Source organism: Emydura macquarii, unplaced genomic scaffold, assembly GCF_026122565.2.
Source record: "Emydura macquarii macquarii isolate MOO-44397 ecotype Brisbane River unplaced genomic scaffold, CSIRO-AGI_Emac_v2 contig_3128, whole genome shotgun sequence".
Lineage (NCBI taxonomy): Eukaryota > Metazoa > Chordata > Testudines > Chelidae > Emydura > Emydura macquarii.
Genome location: NW_027133265.1, coordinates 7,284,505 through 7,300,128, shown reverse-complemented (window position 1 = coordinate 7,300,128; position 15,624 = coordinate 7,284,505). Strand labels below are relative to the sequence as shown.

The 15,624-nt window shown below is 45.6% G+C and overlaps 1 protein-coding gene across 2 annotated transcripts in view; it reads left to right on the top strand.

Moving 5' to 3' along the window:
• Positions 1–15,624, top strand: part of WDR19 (WD repeat domain 19) — a 94,944-nt gene that overhangs the window by 28,913 nt on the left and 50,407 nt on the right. The window contains exons 7-8 of one of the 2 annotated variants that reach the window (XM_067531186.1): positions 2,896–2,976; positions 4,287–4,399. In XM_067531186.1, the coding sequence (XP_067387287.1) occupies positions 2,896–2,976; positions 4,287–4,399 (194 nt within the window). Of the gene's footprint in view, positions 1–2,895; positions 2,977–4,286; positions 4,400–15,624 lie in introns of those variants that run through there. The other variant, XM_067531185.1, reaches the window with a different exon arrangement.

Here is a 15,624-nt window from a genome sequence, read left to right as displayed (position 1 = left end):
TCTAGTAGTAGACTGATCTGATCAATGTTTGTGAAGGTGTTCCCTTTACCTGTCCTCCACCAATCAGGACTATAGTTACCAATGCTTCCACAATAGGTTGGGAAATGCATCTCGATACACTGAAAGTTCAAGCTTTGTGGACAAACAGGAAGTATCCATTCATATCAACATCCTGGAGCTTTGAGTCATTTACAGTGTGTACCAGGTCTTTCGGGAACAGATCAAGAGCCTGCTCCTACCAGCTTTGTCAGGAAGCAATAAAGTTTTGGCAATTTTGCATCAGGGAAACACATCACTCCCACAGCTGGTCATGTACTGGTTGCTCAGAATCACTTGGCCAATCACTCAGCAAGAATTTCTTCCAGAATCACAAATGGTCTCTGAAGAGCAGCATGCAGAGGTCCATTTTCAGAGATGGGGGCATTCTGACTATTTATTGCTTTCCAACAAAAGACAGCAAGGACCGCTGTCAATTTTGCTCTCAAGCAGGTCTCATCTTCCATTTGAATAGGTGATCAGTATTGAGGTATGTCTCCCTTGCAATCCCACTCATTCTGCAGGTTCTTCTCAAACTGATGTTGGATTAAGCCAAACTGATACTCTTGCACCAGCTTGGTCAGGACAATGTTGGTTCTCTAGACTTCTCAATCTGCCTGTTTGACCTCCCAGTTCTTTTCCCCTCTATCCCAACCTACTGATTCAACACCAGTCCAATTTAGCATCCAATGCTGAGCAGTCTGCACCTTAGGGCATGGATGCTGCATGGTTAGATGAGGAAGAAGGATAGTGTTCGGAACACTTCAGCAATTTCTGCTTAGTAGTAAAAAACCATCCACTAGAACTGGCTGTTTGGCCAAGTGGAAACATTTTTGGTTTGGTCACTAGTCTGGAGAATTAGGCTGAGTATAAGCTGTATTCAGGACATTTTGCATTACCTATTACATCTTCATTCCCTGTTCTGTCTCTCAGCTCGTTGAGGGTCCATTTAGAGGTGATCTTGGTGTTCTATCCTCTGATTCAAAGGAAGTCAATTTTCTCAAACTTCATGGTAGTGAGATTTCTAAGAGGAGTCTGTGACATCCCCCAGGGTACAAACTGGACTGTGGGATTGCTGTGCTCCCTTAACTCTTCAGCCGAGGTTGTTTCTTAGGCTGCTATGCTAATAAGAAGCACATCCATCAGCATGTGAAGGCACACCCAGCTGAGTTTACATGAATGCTCTCCTAGACACTCATGAACTGTATACACAGACACACTCGCAAATCCCTCCCATCCCCAGCTTTGCACTCCAAAAATATGCATCTTACACTGCTCAGGATCCTTTTGATCAATGTCAGCTCAGTAGTTAGTTGGCCATTCCACCAAAGGGTAATGGATATGCACCAGCCTTTGTTAACCTGACTAGAGATTCCCCCAAACACTTCGATCAACTGCATTGGTTTAATAAAACATTAAACATTAGTTTATTAACTAGAGAAAGATTTTAAGTGATTATAAGTGATATAGGTTTAAAAGGTCAGAATTGGTTACAAAATGAAATAAACTATAAAACCAGAAACTAATTCCTAAACTTTACCAAGCTAAATAAGATTTTAAGCCAGCAATTTTCTCATCCCACCAGATGCTGCAGGCAGTTCACAGTTCTTAGTTCGCAGGCTGGATCCCCTTATAGCTTGGGATCACTCCTCTAGTTCAATGATGCTTCTTTGTCTTTGAGTAGAGGTTCTCTGTGAGTAGAGGTGAGAGAGAAGAGGTAAAGTGATGGTCACTCTCTCTTATTTTATACCCTCCTCCTCTCATTGAGGAACATCTCCTGCTGGGGTATAGACACAGTCTCCTGTGTACATGAGATTTGAAGCTTCTCTCAGGTGATCTGTAAATTTCTTGCACGCACCTTCTGTGTACGTGACATTTGGGATGACATGCAAGGCCTTGTTTACAGTCCTTTGTTATTCTGAGGAGCTAGTCCGTGGATGATCCCTGGATTCACAACACATTTCAGTAACAAGCATATAACAGAATTTCATAACTCCATGTACAATGTTGATACACACATTTTAACAGGACAGTGATGCTTAGTAGACTGACTTTTCAAATGATACCTCACAAGACATACTTTGTACAAAATATATCATAACCATATAAAAGTGGTGAATATGGGGGTTACAGGGTGTTATTTTGAGGTACAGTGTCACAGAGTTGTCCGTCTCTTTCCACCTGTGATAGAGAAGGTTCTTTTGTGGGACTTTAGTGCAATGTTGGTTGCCCTCGTAGTCTGGGGAGATTTCAAATTAATCTATGCTTTGGCTGTGTATTGTATATTTTAAAAGGCTTTGGAATTCCTAGGGAGCAATGCTATATACATGGCAACATGAATCTCCTTTTGAGTGAGTAGAGAGGGATGTTTGTTTCATCTCGTCCACTTTCACTTGTTGCTAAATGCTCAATTGTTGGCCCTGTCTTCTTCTCTCACTATATTCTTTTGTTGGGTGACCTCATTTGGTTACTCTGCTTCAATTACTACCATGTCTACAATAACAACATGAAGATCTACCTATTCACCTCTATTTAGACTTACATCTCTAACTGCCTCTTAGACTTCTATTCCTGGATGTTTCCTGGCAATTCAAGCTCAATATGATCTAAACTGAGCTCATCTTTCTTTTTACTTTCTCCTTTTTCTATTGTTATTAAAGAAGAGAGAATGTTGGAGTTGTGAATAAAGAGCAAATAGTGGAATTGTTACTAATATTTATTATTTATATTGCATTAACATCCCTAATATTCTAGAGAGGAAAAGTGTCATCTTACCTTATCTGTACATTGCTTGTCACACTATGTGCTACATAAATTAAATAAATAAATAATATCTGAATCTGGACTTTCTTCTTGCAGACTTCAGTGAGATTGGATCCCAGTGATATGCAGTTCTCAATGATGAAGACTGATGAAAGAATATCAACCAGGGAAAGCACAGTAAGAAGACTGTATGAAACTAATGCATAGCACCATCCAGCATGTCCCAGTTGTTCTGAATGTAATGGGAATGCCCTACCTGTGCCTGCCACTTTAGCATACAGTATTACTTAAAAGGTTCAGATAATGATTCTGAAAAGGAAGAATTAATTTGATTAAAATAAACAACTACACTACAAACAAAAGTAAAATAGTTGCTGTGGTATCTTTAAAAGAAGAGCTTAAAATAATAGTAATTTCAGACATTTAACTCTTATGATGAATAGTGTTACTCACATTTAAGAACCAAATGCTTTAAGAGGTTATCACTAGAGATCGGCTGAGGCCAAATCTTTGGATTCACACATATTTAGACTCTGGGGAAATGCAAACTCTGAGGTGTGAGCTAATCTCTAGTTATGAACTGTTCTGTTTTTTTGGGTTTGCACTGTGGCTTGGTTTTTTTCCAACTATGTTAGAGACAGGATTTTGTTGTTGGATTTTTTTTTTTTTTTTTTTTGTATTTTAATACTCCTAAAATAGGGGTTAGGATGAATAGTGCTTCACTTTTAAACTGAGGCCAAACAGAGAATGATCTAAATTAAGCTAGAAAATAGCCATTTTGTTTGATATTGTAAATCCAAGCAAACACAAAGCATGAAACATAAAACAAGTTCTTCCTTGTTTTCTTTGTTATGGGTGTTCTAGTAATAAGCCTCTCTTTTTTTGTTTGTTTTCTGATGATCTTCTCCCCTCCCTACGTAGTATAGGACTTTGCATTGAGTTAGCTGCTTCTTTGTCTGATACTAATGCTACTTATTTGGTCACCAGATAATTCAAAAAGAGAGCATTGAAAACTGAGCCTTTCTTCCCTTAGAGAGACAAACTCCATCACCTCTGAGGACTCCCTCAAATAAGAAGCCTTTATCTAGATTGATCTTAATTTGTATGTCTTCATAATTTTTAAGGAAATCATTTTTAAGTGACTTGAATAGCTTTTAAGGAAAATTCATTACATTATTAAATATTTGTTATGTTCAGCAATGCTATCTGTTTAGAAGGTTTGTTTATATCATTGCACTGTCAGTGACTAAAATTAACCAACAGTGCTGTGATACTGTTTCCTTGCACCCTATGGATGACAATTCTCTGCATCCAAAAAAACACATTATCCTTAGATTTTAATTTATACTTTGACCAGTGGAACTAGACCTTGAGCTGAATTCTGAAGAATTATTAGAAGTATAAAGCCTTATCATTTGGTAAAAACTGGTGTTTTATTTTAAAATGGTGTTCTCACTGGTTGTTTTTTTCACTTTGTGCATTGGCAGGTAAGTGTGGTGGTTGGCAAGAAAACATTGTTTCTTTTTAATTTAAATGATCCTGATAACCCAATTGATCTGGAATTCCAGCAGCGCTATGGCAATATTGTAACCTATAGATGGTGAGTAAGCACTAACTTAATATCGCAAGAAAAAGCTGAGGTTTTATCTTTCTTAATAATGTTATTTATTTTCATTTCTGGTATTTATCCCAGTATCTCATGAGGATTTTTGGGGATATACAGTAGTCCTTTTAATACAATATTCCTTTCAGACCAAAGGAATCTACAATTTACAATCACCGTTGAAAATTCTGTTGTTTAAAAAGCAGTGATGTCAAAATGAAACAGTAGATGTGTGGTTGCACTTATTCATACATACTTAGTAATTATATGGTTGCTGAAATTAGTGAGTGGTTTCTGTTTGTAGGAGAGGTTGGTGACACAGAGTCAGGGTACATTCTTGGTGTAATCTGTTTATTTACAAAAATAAACACAAAGTTCTGTTTCCCTGGACAGCAGTAAAACCATGCAGCATGCAGGCAGTCCTTTTTTAAATAAATCTCAAGTTGGATGCTCTACCCCATGCCCAAAAAGTGGTGGTTATCTGCTTCTGCTTCTTTTCCTCTGCAACTTCTTCTGCCCACTTGCCATATGGAACCAAGATTAGCATTTGAAATCTTTAAGAAAACCTATAGCTACACATTCCTTGGCTTCTGTCCACATGGCTGGCCAGATACGTGGGGCCATTAGCCTGACAGGGAACGTCTACACAGCAATTAAACATCTGCACCTGGCTACGTCAGCTAACTTAATCTCTCAGGACTCGGGCTATGGAGCTGTAAAATTGCCGTGTAGACTTTCAGACTCAGGCTCTAGGACTTTCTTCTCCTTGTGGGGTCCCAGACCCTGGGTTCCAGCCAGAGCCTGAACACCTATGCTGCAATTTTACAGCCCAAGCTCAAGTCAGCTGATGCGGGCCAGTCACACGTGTTTAACTGCTGTGTAGACATACCAATAAAACCCCTTTAACAACTCTCTGGGTGAGTAACCTGCTTGAATGCAGCCTTTTAGGAAATAGTTTCTCTTATCTTAATGATCCTTTTGGTTGTCCATTTGTGATAAATCAGGGCTCTGTCTCTGCAACTTATGAATTCTAGTTATTTTGTGAAGTTATATTATGAAAAACTGCTGGATCATGAATGCCTGTATTTTGTGGCTCCACCATTGCTGACAGGTCCTGTAGCAGGTACACACGAGACAGGGACAATGAGGTGATTGCTTAGGACTCAACAACTTTGTTCAGATGCAAACACCTGGGAATAATGGGTGAGCTTGGAAATCCAGGTTAGTTTACTCCTCTGAAGGAGAGGGAAAGGTAGGGGCAGTAGGAACTTACCAGGAGCAGAACAAGGGCATCCAGGTGACCAGAAGGAGTTTTAAATAAGAGAACACACAGGAACAGTGCTTCCTGTCTAACTTAGCAGCATGGGGCAGGAGGGAGCAAGATCATCCAGCAAGTAGCAGCCTCGTGGGGAAGGAGGGTCATGCTCACTTCCCACAGCCCAGAAGCCCCCCAAGCACCTTGGACAATCCAAAGAATGCCCTGGAGTGGTGAGGAAACTGAGGCAGGGACACAGAATCCTGTAAATGTGGGGCTGGAAGGGACCTTAGGAGTTCATCTAGTCCAGCCCTTTGTGCTGAGGCAGGAAAAAGTATACCTAGACCATCCCTGACAAGTGTTTATCTAATCTGTTCTTAAAAACCTCAAATGCTAGAGATTTCACAACCTCCCTTGGAAACCTATTATCCTTATAGTTGAAAGATTTTCCTAATATCTAACCTAAATCTCCTTTGCTGCAGATGAAGCCCATTAATACCTACTCCAGTGGACATGGAGAACAATTGATCACCATCCTCTTTATAACAGCTCTTGAGATATTTGAAGACTGTTATCAGGTCCCCCCTCAGTTTTATTTTCTCAAGATTAAACATACCCAGTCTTTTTTAAACCTTCCTCATGGTCAGATTTTCTAAACCTTTTACTATTTTTGTTGCTCTCCTCTGATGTATCTCCAAATTGTCCACATCTTTTTTTAAGTTTGTCACTCAAAACTGGACACAGTATTTTAGCTGAGGCCTCACCAATGCTTAGTAGAGTGGGACAATTATCTCCTGTGTCTTACATATGACACTCCTGTTAATACACCCTGAATGATATTAGCCTTTTTGCAATTGTATCACATAACAGTCATACTGGGTCAGACCACTGGTCCATTTAGCCCAGTATTCTGTCTGGCCAGTGCCAGATGCTTCAGAGGGAGTGAACAGAAAAGGGTAATTTCAAGTGATCTATCCCCCGTCATCCAGTTCCAGCTTTCTGCAATTGGAGATTAGGGACACCCAGAGCATGGGGTTGCATCACTGACCATCTTGGCTATTAGCCATTGGTGGACCTATCCTCAATGAACTTATCAAATTCTTTTTTGAACCAAGTTATACCTTCAAGCATCCCATGGCAACGATTTCCAGAGGTTGATGGTGTCTTGTGTGAAGAAGTACTTCCTTATGTTTATTTTAAACTTATTGCCTATTCATTTCCTAGACTGACTTAGTTCTTGTGTTATGTGAAGGATGAAATAACACTTCCCTTCTCTCCATACCATTCATGATTTTATAGACCTCTATCATGTCCTCCCTTACCCATCTCTGTTCTAAGCTAAAGAGTCCCATTCTTTATAATCTCTTCTCATATGGAGGCTGTTCCATATCCCTAATAATTTTTGTTGCCCTTCTCTGTTCTATTTCCAGTTCTAATCTTTCTTGAGATGGGGCGACCAGAACTGCATGAAATATTCAAGGTGTTGGGCATACAATGCACTTATATGGTGGCACTATTTTCTGTTTTATTACCTATCTCCTTCCTAATAGTTCCCAACATTGTTAGCTTTTTTGACTGCCACTGCACATTGTGAATGGATGTTTTCAAAAAACTTTCTTCGATGACTTCAAGAACTTTTTCTTGATTGGTAATTGCTAGTTTAAACCCCATCATTTTGTATGTATATTTGGAATTATTTTTTTCCAGTGTGCATCAACATTAAATTTTCATCTGTTGCCCAGTCACCTAGGTTACTGAGATCCCTTTGTATCTCTTCGCAGTCAGCTTTGAAATTAATTATTTTGAATAATTTTGTATCATCTGCAAACTTTGCCACCTCACTGTTTACCCCCTTTTCCTGATCATTAATGAAAATTTTGAACAGCACAGGTCCCAGTACAGATCTTTAGGGGATTCCACCTTTTACCTCTCTCTATTGTGAAAACTGACCATTTGTTCCTACTCTGTTTCCTATCTTTCAGTCAGTTACTGATCTACAGAAGGACCTTCCTTCTTATTTCATGACTGCTTAGTTTGCTTAGAGTTTTTGATTTGGACCTTGTCAAAGTGTGACGGGACCCTGGGGTACAATCTGGAACTGTGGGACTGCTGTGCCCCCTGAACTGTCAAACCTGGTCAGTCTCTCATGGTTCTTTGCCAGTGACAAGCAGTGGACCCCTCCAGGCATTGTTATCACTCAGCCTTCAACATGCAGAGGCACACTCTGGCTCCCAAAGCCACTCATGAACTGTACACAGGGAAACACTGGCAAATCTCCCCACCCTCCACCCTTGCACCCCAGATATATACCGTCTTGTACTGCTCAAGTCCTTCTGTTGAACAGTGTAAACGTATTAGTTATTTATTGTCAAGGGAAAGTTGACATGCACCAGTCTTTATAACTGAGCAGATTTCCCAAGCACTTCAGACAAACTCACTAGTAAGGATAAAACATTAAAATACATTCTTAACTACAGACAGATTTTAAGTGATTATAAGTGATAGGCATAAATGTCAAAGATAGTTACCAAAGAAAATAAAAAGTAAGCACGCAGTCTAAATCCTAAACCTTATTAAACTAAGCAGTGTTTAGATCAAGCAGTTTTTCTCACCCCCTGGATATTGCAGGAAGTTTACAGTCCTTAATACACAGGCTGACTTTCCTTCTCAACCTGGGATCAGTCTTCACAGTTTAAGTCTTTGTCTTCCCAGCGTTTTTGTTGCCTTCAGCAGAGGTGGAGAGGAGAGAGGTAATCGCGTGATGCCACTGTCCCTATATTATACCCTTAGTCCATGTGCCTGGAAAATAGTAGCCCAGACATGTCCTGGTGGGCCTTGTTGAGTCATAGAATTGAGCAATCCCCCGGGTGTGGTCTTGTGCAACTAAGTCATGGAGTTGAGCAATCCCTGTTGTGCAATTCTCTTACAGAATTGTAAATCCCTTGATCAAAACTCCCCTGCTGATTGATGGTCATTTAATTCCCGCGTGGGTGCGGGTCACATCCTTTGTTATCACTGGTGAGCTAGCAGTGGGCAACTCCCAAACTCAGAACACATTTCAATAACAATCATACCAAAAAAGTTCATAACTTCATACACTCTAATGATATACATATTTTGACAGAACAATGGAATTCAGAAGATTATGACCTTTCATATGGTACCGTCTTTGTATGAAATATCACAACTATATATGAATGATGAATATGGGGGTTACAGGGTGCTAATTTGTGGTACAGTGTGTTAAACAAAGGTTTTCTGAAAGTCCAGGTATACTATATTGACTGGATCACCCTTGTCCACATGCTTGTTGACACCCTCAAAAATTTTAGTAGATTGGTGAAACATGATTTCCCTTTTTAAAAGTCATGTTAACTCTTCCCCAACATATTGTATTTAACTTGTGTGTCTGTTGGTTCATATTCAATTTATGATTCACTATAACTCCCAATTCCTTTCAGCCATTCTACTGCATAGTCAGTTATTCTCCATTTTGTAGTTGTGCATTTGATTTTCCTTCCCAAGTGCAGTACTTTGCACTTATCTTTACTGAATTACATCTTATTGATTTCAGACCAGTTCTCCAATTTGTCAAAATAATTTAGAATTCTAATCCCATCCTCCCAACTGCTAGCCACCCCTAACTGCTTGGTGTCATCTGCAGATTTTGTAAGCATGCTCTCCACTCAGTAATCTACGCTGTTAATTAAAATGTTGTCTAGTACCAGACCCAGGACAGACCTTGAAGGACTCCACTACATACGTCCTCCCAATGTGACAGAGAACCATTAATAACTACTCTTTCAGTACATTCTTTCAACCAGCTTTGCACCCATCTTATTGTAATTTCATATAGGCCACATTTTGTTAGTTATGAGACTGTCATATGGGATGGTGTCAAAAGCTTTACTAATATCAAGATATATCATATCTACAGCTTCCCCCATCTGTAAGACAGTAATCCTGTCAATGAAGGAAATTAGGTTGGTTTGGCATGATTTGTTCTTGACAAATCCATGTTGGCTATTGCTTATTATCCTATTATCCTGTAGCTTACAAATTGATTGTTTAATAATTTGTTCCAATATCTTTCCAGTTATAAAAATTAGGGTGACTGATCTATAACAGTGTGTCTCAACCTTTTAAGTAGCAAGTACCCCCCTAACTTCTGAAAATTTTAATACATACCCCAACACTCAATTTTCCACTCTGGGAGCTGGGACCGGCCAGGAAGTGGGTGGCTGTCGCCTGCCTCCCTTCACTGGGTTTTTCGCTGCGTACTCCCTGCCTGTGTCTCACATACCCCCAGAGATACGTGTACCACAGGTTGAGAAACTATGATCTATAATTCCGCAGGTCCTCTTTGTTCCCCTTTTTAAAGTTAGGTACGTTTGCTCTTCTGGTGTCCTCTGGGACCTCACCCATCCTCTGTGAGTTCTCAAAGATAATTGCTAACGGTTCCAGGATTGCTTCAGCTAGTTCCTTGAGTATCATAGGGTGAAATTCATCAGGTCCTGCTTCTCTAAAAATTCTTTAACATCTTCTCCTGTTTTGCCTTGCATTTCTTCCTCCATGTTGTTAATATGAATTGTGCTAAGCAGCTGCAAAATAGGCATTGTTAGTCTTCTTGATATCTTCTGTTGTTAGCTCTCCTTTCTCACTAAGTAGTGGACCTACACTTTCCTTCATCTTTCTCTTGCTCCTAATGTATTTATAGAATCTGTTCTTGTTGCCTTTTATGTCCTTGGTTGGTGTAACTCATTTTGTGCCTTAGCCTTTCTAATTTTTGTCCCTGCACGTTTGCACTATTCTTTTTTATCATCCTTAACAATTTGGCCATGTTTGTATTTTTTTGTAGGATTCCTTTTTGATTTCCAGATTATTAAAAAGCTCCTGACAGAGCAATATTGGCTTCTTACTATTCTTCCTGTCTTTCCTTTGCATCAGGATAGTTTGCTGTTTCATCTTTAATATTATCTCTTTGAGAAACTGCCAGCTTTCCTGAAATTCTTTTTCTCTAGATTTCTTTCCCTTGGGACCTTACCGACCTTTTCTCTGAGTATTTTAAAGTCTGCTTAGAATCATGAAATTTATCATTTCATGATCCCTTTAATCAAATTGCCTTCCACCTTCAGATTTGCAGCCAATTCCTTGTCCCTGTTAGTTAGAATCAAGTTTAAAATGGCCGCCTCCCTGGTTACTTTCTCTGCCTTCTGAAATAAGAAGTTGTTCCAAATACTTTCCAATAATTTATTGGACATTTTGTCTTTTGCCATATTACTAATACAACAAATGTCTGGGTAGTTAAGTCTTTCATTACGACCAAGGGCGCTGCTGGCTGCGCGGGTCCCCAGTTCCTTCTTTCCGCCTGTGACGGTTACTGGAACTATCGCCTCTTGCTGTGTGCAAGTAGCTCATTCCCTAGTTGTTTGACTGTTTTCAACATTTCTTGTTATAGTAGTAGTTATAGAGTTCGTTAGTTTGTAGTTGTAGTGACAAGTTAGAACCCCGGACGGGGTCCTCTTCTGCTGGGAGTCATGCCGGGGTCCACAGGCTTTAAGAACTGTGTCTTGTGTACTAAAGTTCTTTCCTATTAGTGACCCGCATGACCGCTGTCTCCGGTGCCTTGGAGAAGAACACCGTCGAGACAAATGTAAGATTTGTAAGTCCTTTAAGCCTCGGACCCAGAAAGAACGAGACGCGAGGCTAAAGGCGATTCTAATGGAGTCGGCGCTCCGTCCAGCTTCCGAGCCGTCCCGGTCTCCGTCGGCACCGAGTGTGTCGTCGGTGCGGAGCGCCCCCCACCGGCACCGCTTTCGGCACCGCCGCGGGCCTCTAAGGTGGCCAAGAAGACGGCACGGCCTTCGGCCGCACCCAAGATCTCCCTCCGGCCCGCGCAGGGTGGAGGAAGTACGGAGACGCCCCAGCCAAGCGCCGTTGAGATTACTCCGGCACCGGGGTCTCCACGCGGGCTGCCTCCCCCGACTCCTGGTAGTGGGGGAGTGCACCTGCAAGGGCCGTCGACGCCGGAGGCGTTTACTGCGGCACGAGCCCTCATGGCCTTGCCCACGCCTCGGCCGAGGGACAAGGGACCCGCGTCTCGGGGCAAACCCGCGCTGGGTGGTCCCGGTGGTTGGAGACGCTCCCAATCTAAGTCTCCTGCCAGACGGTCACGGAGGGTGGAGAGCGTCGGCTCCCCTCCGAGCTCCGACTCTAGGTCGTCGAGCGACTCGGCACCGCGGCACCGTGGGCGGTCCCGAGTCCGTCGCCGGAGCCGCAGATCCAGCTCCGATTCGAGCGGGGACCGGGATTCGGGCTCACGATCTACGGTGCGGAGCCCGTCCCGGCACCGATCGAGGTCACTGTCGGTCGTTTCGAGAGGCAGCGACTCACATCTGGCGGCACCGCCGATCCCGGCACCGACGCCTGCTTCGGCACTGTTGCCGGCTCCGGCACCGGTGCAACCGGCACCGATGATGGCACCGTTGCAGCCGGCACCGATGATGGCACCGTTGCAACCGGCACCGGTGATGGCACCGGCACCGACCTCGGGACGGCTGGACTCCCTTCAGCGTCACCATCGTCGGCACCGCTCTCGGTCTCGAGGGGGCAAGCGGCATCGCAAGTCCTCTCGCCGCAGGGGCAGGTCGGGTGCGTCGTCGTCGTCGTCCCCGTCCTCCTCTCATCGCCGGCACCGCAGACGTCGGCACCGGTCCACGTCGTCCTCATCGGACCGCTCCACGCGTCGGCGACATAAGCGACGCACGGGGGGCTCTGGTGACACTAGGGCGGTGCGGCTCCATCAGCCTTCCCTGCAGGCCGCGGGGTGGGCCCAGGGACCTTGGCAGTGGCCGTATTGGGGACCCTGGAATGCCTCTATGCCCCAGGGCTCGGTGTCACTGCATTCTGTGGTGGCCCCCCCAGTCCCCCCGGCCCCTAAGGTTCATGAGCAGGGTTCGGAGGACTCGGACCCTGGGGAGGGACCCTCTTCCGCACCCCTACCCTTCTCTTCCTCATCGTCACCGGATGAGGCAGCAGCAAGGGATCGTAAAGGGCCCCTGTTTGACTTCAGGGCCCACCAAGACCTCCTAAAGAGGGCTGCTGAGAACTTGGGCATGGAGTTTAAGCTCATGTCTGAGGAGGAGGACTCCCTCTTTGGGCCCTCGGGCTCTCTAGGACCCTCCCGGGCGACCTTGCCAGTGCATGACAATGTCATGAAGATAGCGAGGAAGCTGTGGCAGACCCCTTCCTCCCTGCCTTCCACCTCTAAGGGGGTGGAACGGAAATATTATGTCCCCAAGGAACCCTTTGAATTTCTATACAGCCACCCTGCGCCCAGTTCTCTGGTGGTCGATGCGGCCAACCAGAGGGACCGTCAGGGGGGTCAGGGTAGCACCCCTAAGGACAAGGAGGGCCGTAAACTGGACTTGTTCGGGAGGAAGATCTACTCTACTGCGGCGCTGCAGTTTAGAGTAGCGAACCACCAGGCCTTGTTTGGGAAGTATAATAAGAACCTGTGGGCCTCGATGCAGAGGTTTGCTTCCCAGCTGCCCCCTGACCAGGAGGCGGATTTTCCACGGTTCTGCATGAAGGATCTGCGGTGGCTACCGCTGCGCTGCAGGCGGCTAGCGACGCGGCTGACACAGCCAGTAGGGCAATGGCCTCGGCGGTGGTGATGCGCCGCTGCTCGTGGCTTCAAGCCTCTGGCCTCACTCAAGAGGTTCAGCAGGCTATCCAGGACTTGCCGTTTGATGGCCTGGGTCTGTTTTCGGAAAAGACAGACGACAAGCTCCACGCTCTCAAGGACTCTCGGGCCACCCTGAAGTCTCTGGGGTTGTATACTCCTCAGGCCTCCAGGCAGCAGTCCAGACCGCAGGTCCAAGGGCAACCACCGCCCCCGCCCAGGCCGGCTCCTCGACCACCCCAGCAGAGGAGGGGTCGTGAGCGCTACCGCGGTCCCAGCAGGGGAGGCCGTCAGGGGTCCTCTGCGAGGGGCCAGCATGGGCCTGCAAAAGGGGGTAATCAGCCTAATAAACGTTTTTGACCCAGAGCAGGAGGGTAGTACTCTTCCTTCTCTCTGGGATCCTGGTCGGCCGTTTGGGGACAGGCTTCGCCCTTTTCTTTCAGAATGGGAAGCCATCACTACGGACCGCTGGGTCCTGGAGGTGATTGCTAAAGGGTATGCCCTCCAGCTTACAACCTCCCCTCCCAACACCCCCCAAGGCTGTCCCACATTGGGGATCCGGCCTCGGTTCAGCTCCTGGTGCAGGAGATTGGGTCGCTCCTCACGTTGGGGGCGGTGGAGGAAGTCCCACTGGCCGAAGAGGGCAGGGGCTTTTATTCTAAGTATTTCTTAATCCCCAAGGCGAAGGGAGGCCTTAGGCCCATTCTGGACCTCCGTGGCCTAAATAGATATATTAGGCGAGTTAAGTTTCGTATGGTCTCTCTCGCCACTATCATTCCGGTCCTTGACCCAGGGGATTGGTATGCCGCCCTGGACTTGAAGGATGCATACTTTCACATCTCGATATTACCGGCCCATAGGCGGTTTTTGAGGTTTGTGGTAGCGGGACACCATTATCAATTTCGGTCCCTACCCTTTGGGCTCTCCTCAGCACCCAGGGTTTTTACTAAGTGCATGGCTGTGGTAGTAGCCCACCTGCGCCGTAAAGGTGTTCAAATCTTCCCTTACCTGGATGACTGGTTAATCAGGGGGAGGTCGAGTGCCCATGTGAGACATAGTCTGTTCCTCACACGCGACTTGTGTGCTAGACTGGGGCTGATTGTCAATGAGCAAAAGTCCACACTCACTCCGGTTCAATGTATTGAGTTTATTGGAGCCAGGTTAGATGCAGTACAAGCCAGAGCCTTCCTGCCTCAAGCAAGATTTGAGGCGATGGCAGCCATAATATCGGATCTCCACTTGTCCCCCATGACGACAGCCAGGCACTGCCTGCAGCTGTTGGGACATATGGCGGCTTCTACATATGTAGTGAGACTGGCCCGATTGAGGCTTAGACCTCTCCAGGCGTGGTTGAATTCGGTGTATGTACCACACAGGCATTCTCTAACTAGAGTGGTCCTGGTTCCCCCACAGGTGCTGTCGTCCCTCGATTGGTGGAGGGACCCCAGGGAAGTGATGATGGGAGTCCCCTTCAGAGAGTTCACCCCATCTGTGACGCTCATCACAGACGCATCCGATCGGGGATGGGGAGCCCACATTTCTCACGATCAGGGCACCCAAGGGCTTTGGTCTCTGGAGGAGAGAGCCCTGCACATCAATGTGCGCGAGCTCAGAGCAGTCCGGTTGGCCTGCAGGGCCTTCCTCCCCTTCCTCAGGGGCAGAGTGGTCCAAGTCCTTACGGACAATACGGCAGCCATGTTCTACATGAACAGGCAGGGGGGGCACGCTCCTCGGCACTTTGCCAGGAAGCCATTCACCTCTGGAATTTCGCGGTGAGACACGGTTTTCATTTATCTGCCTCTCACCTCCCGGGGGTACGAAACAGCGAGGCGGACCGCCTCAGCAGAGTTTTTTCTCCCCGCCACGAATGGTCCTTACACCAGGACATAGTGGCTTCCCTTTTCCAACGGTGGGGTTCTCCCCGTCTGGACCTGTTCGCTACAGCGGAGAACAGGAAATGCCCGAGGTTTTGCTCGCTCAGGGGTCGCGAGCCGGGCTCTCTGTCCGATGCCTTTTTGGTTCCCTGGACAGGGGAGTTAATGTATGCTTTTCCCCCTGTCCCGCTCCTGCCCCAAGTCCTCCTAAAGATCAAGAGGGACAGGGCGGACGTTATACTGATTGCTCCAGCGTGGCCGAGGCAGCATTGGTACAGTATGCTGCTCGACCTCTCCATCACCGAACCGATTCCGCTACCCAGACGGTGCGACCTGATCTCCCAGGACCATGGGAGATTGTTGCACCCCGACCTGACCTCCCTCCACCTTACCGCCTGGAGACTTTGTG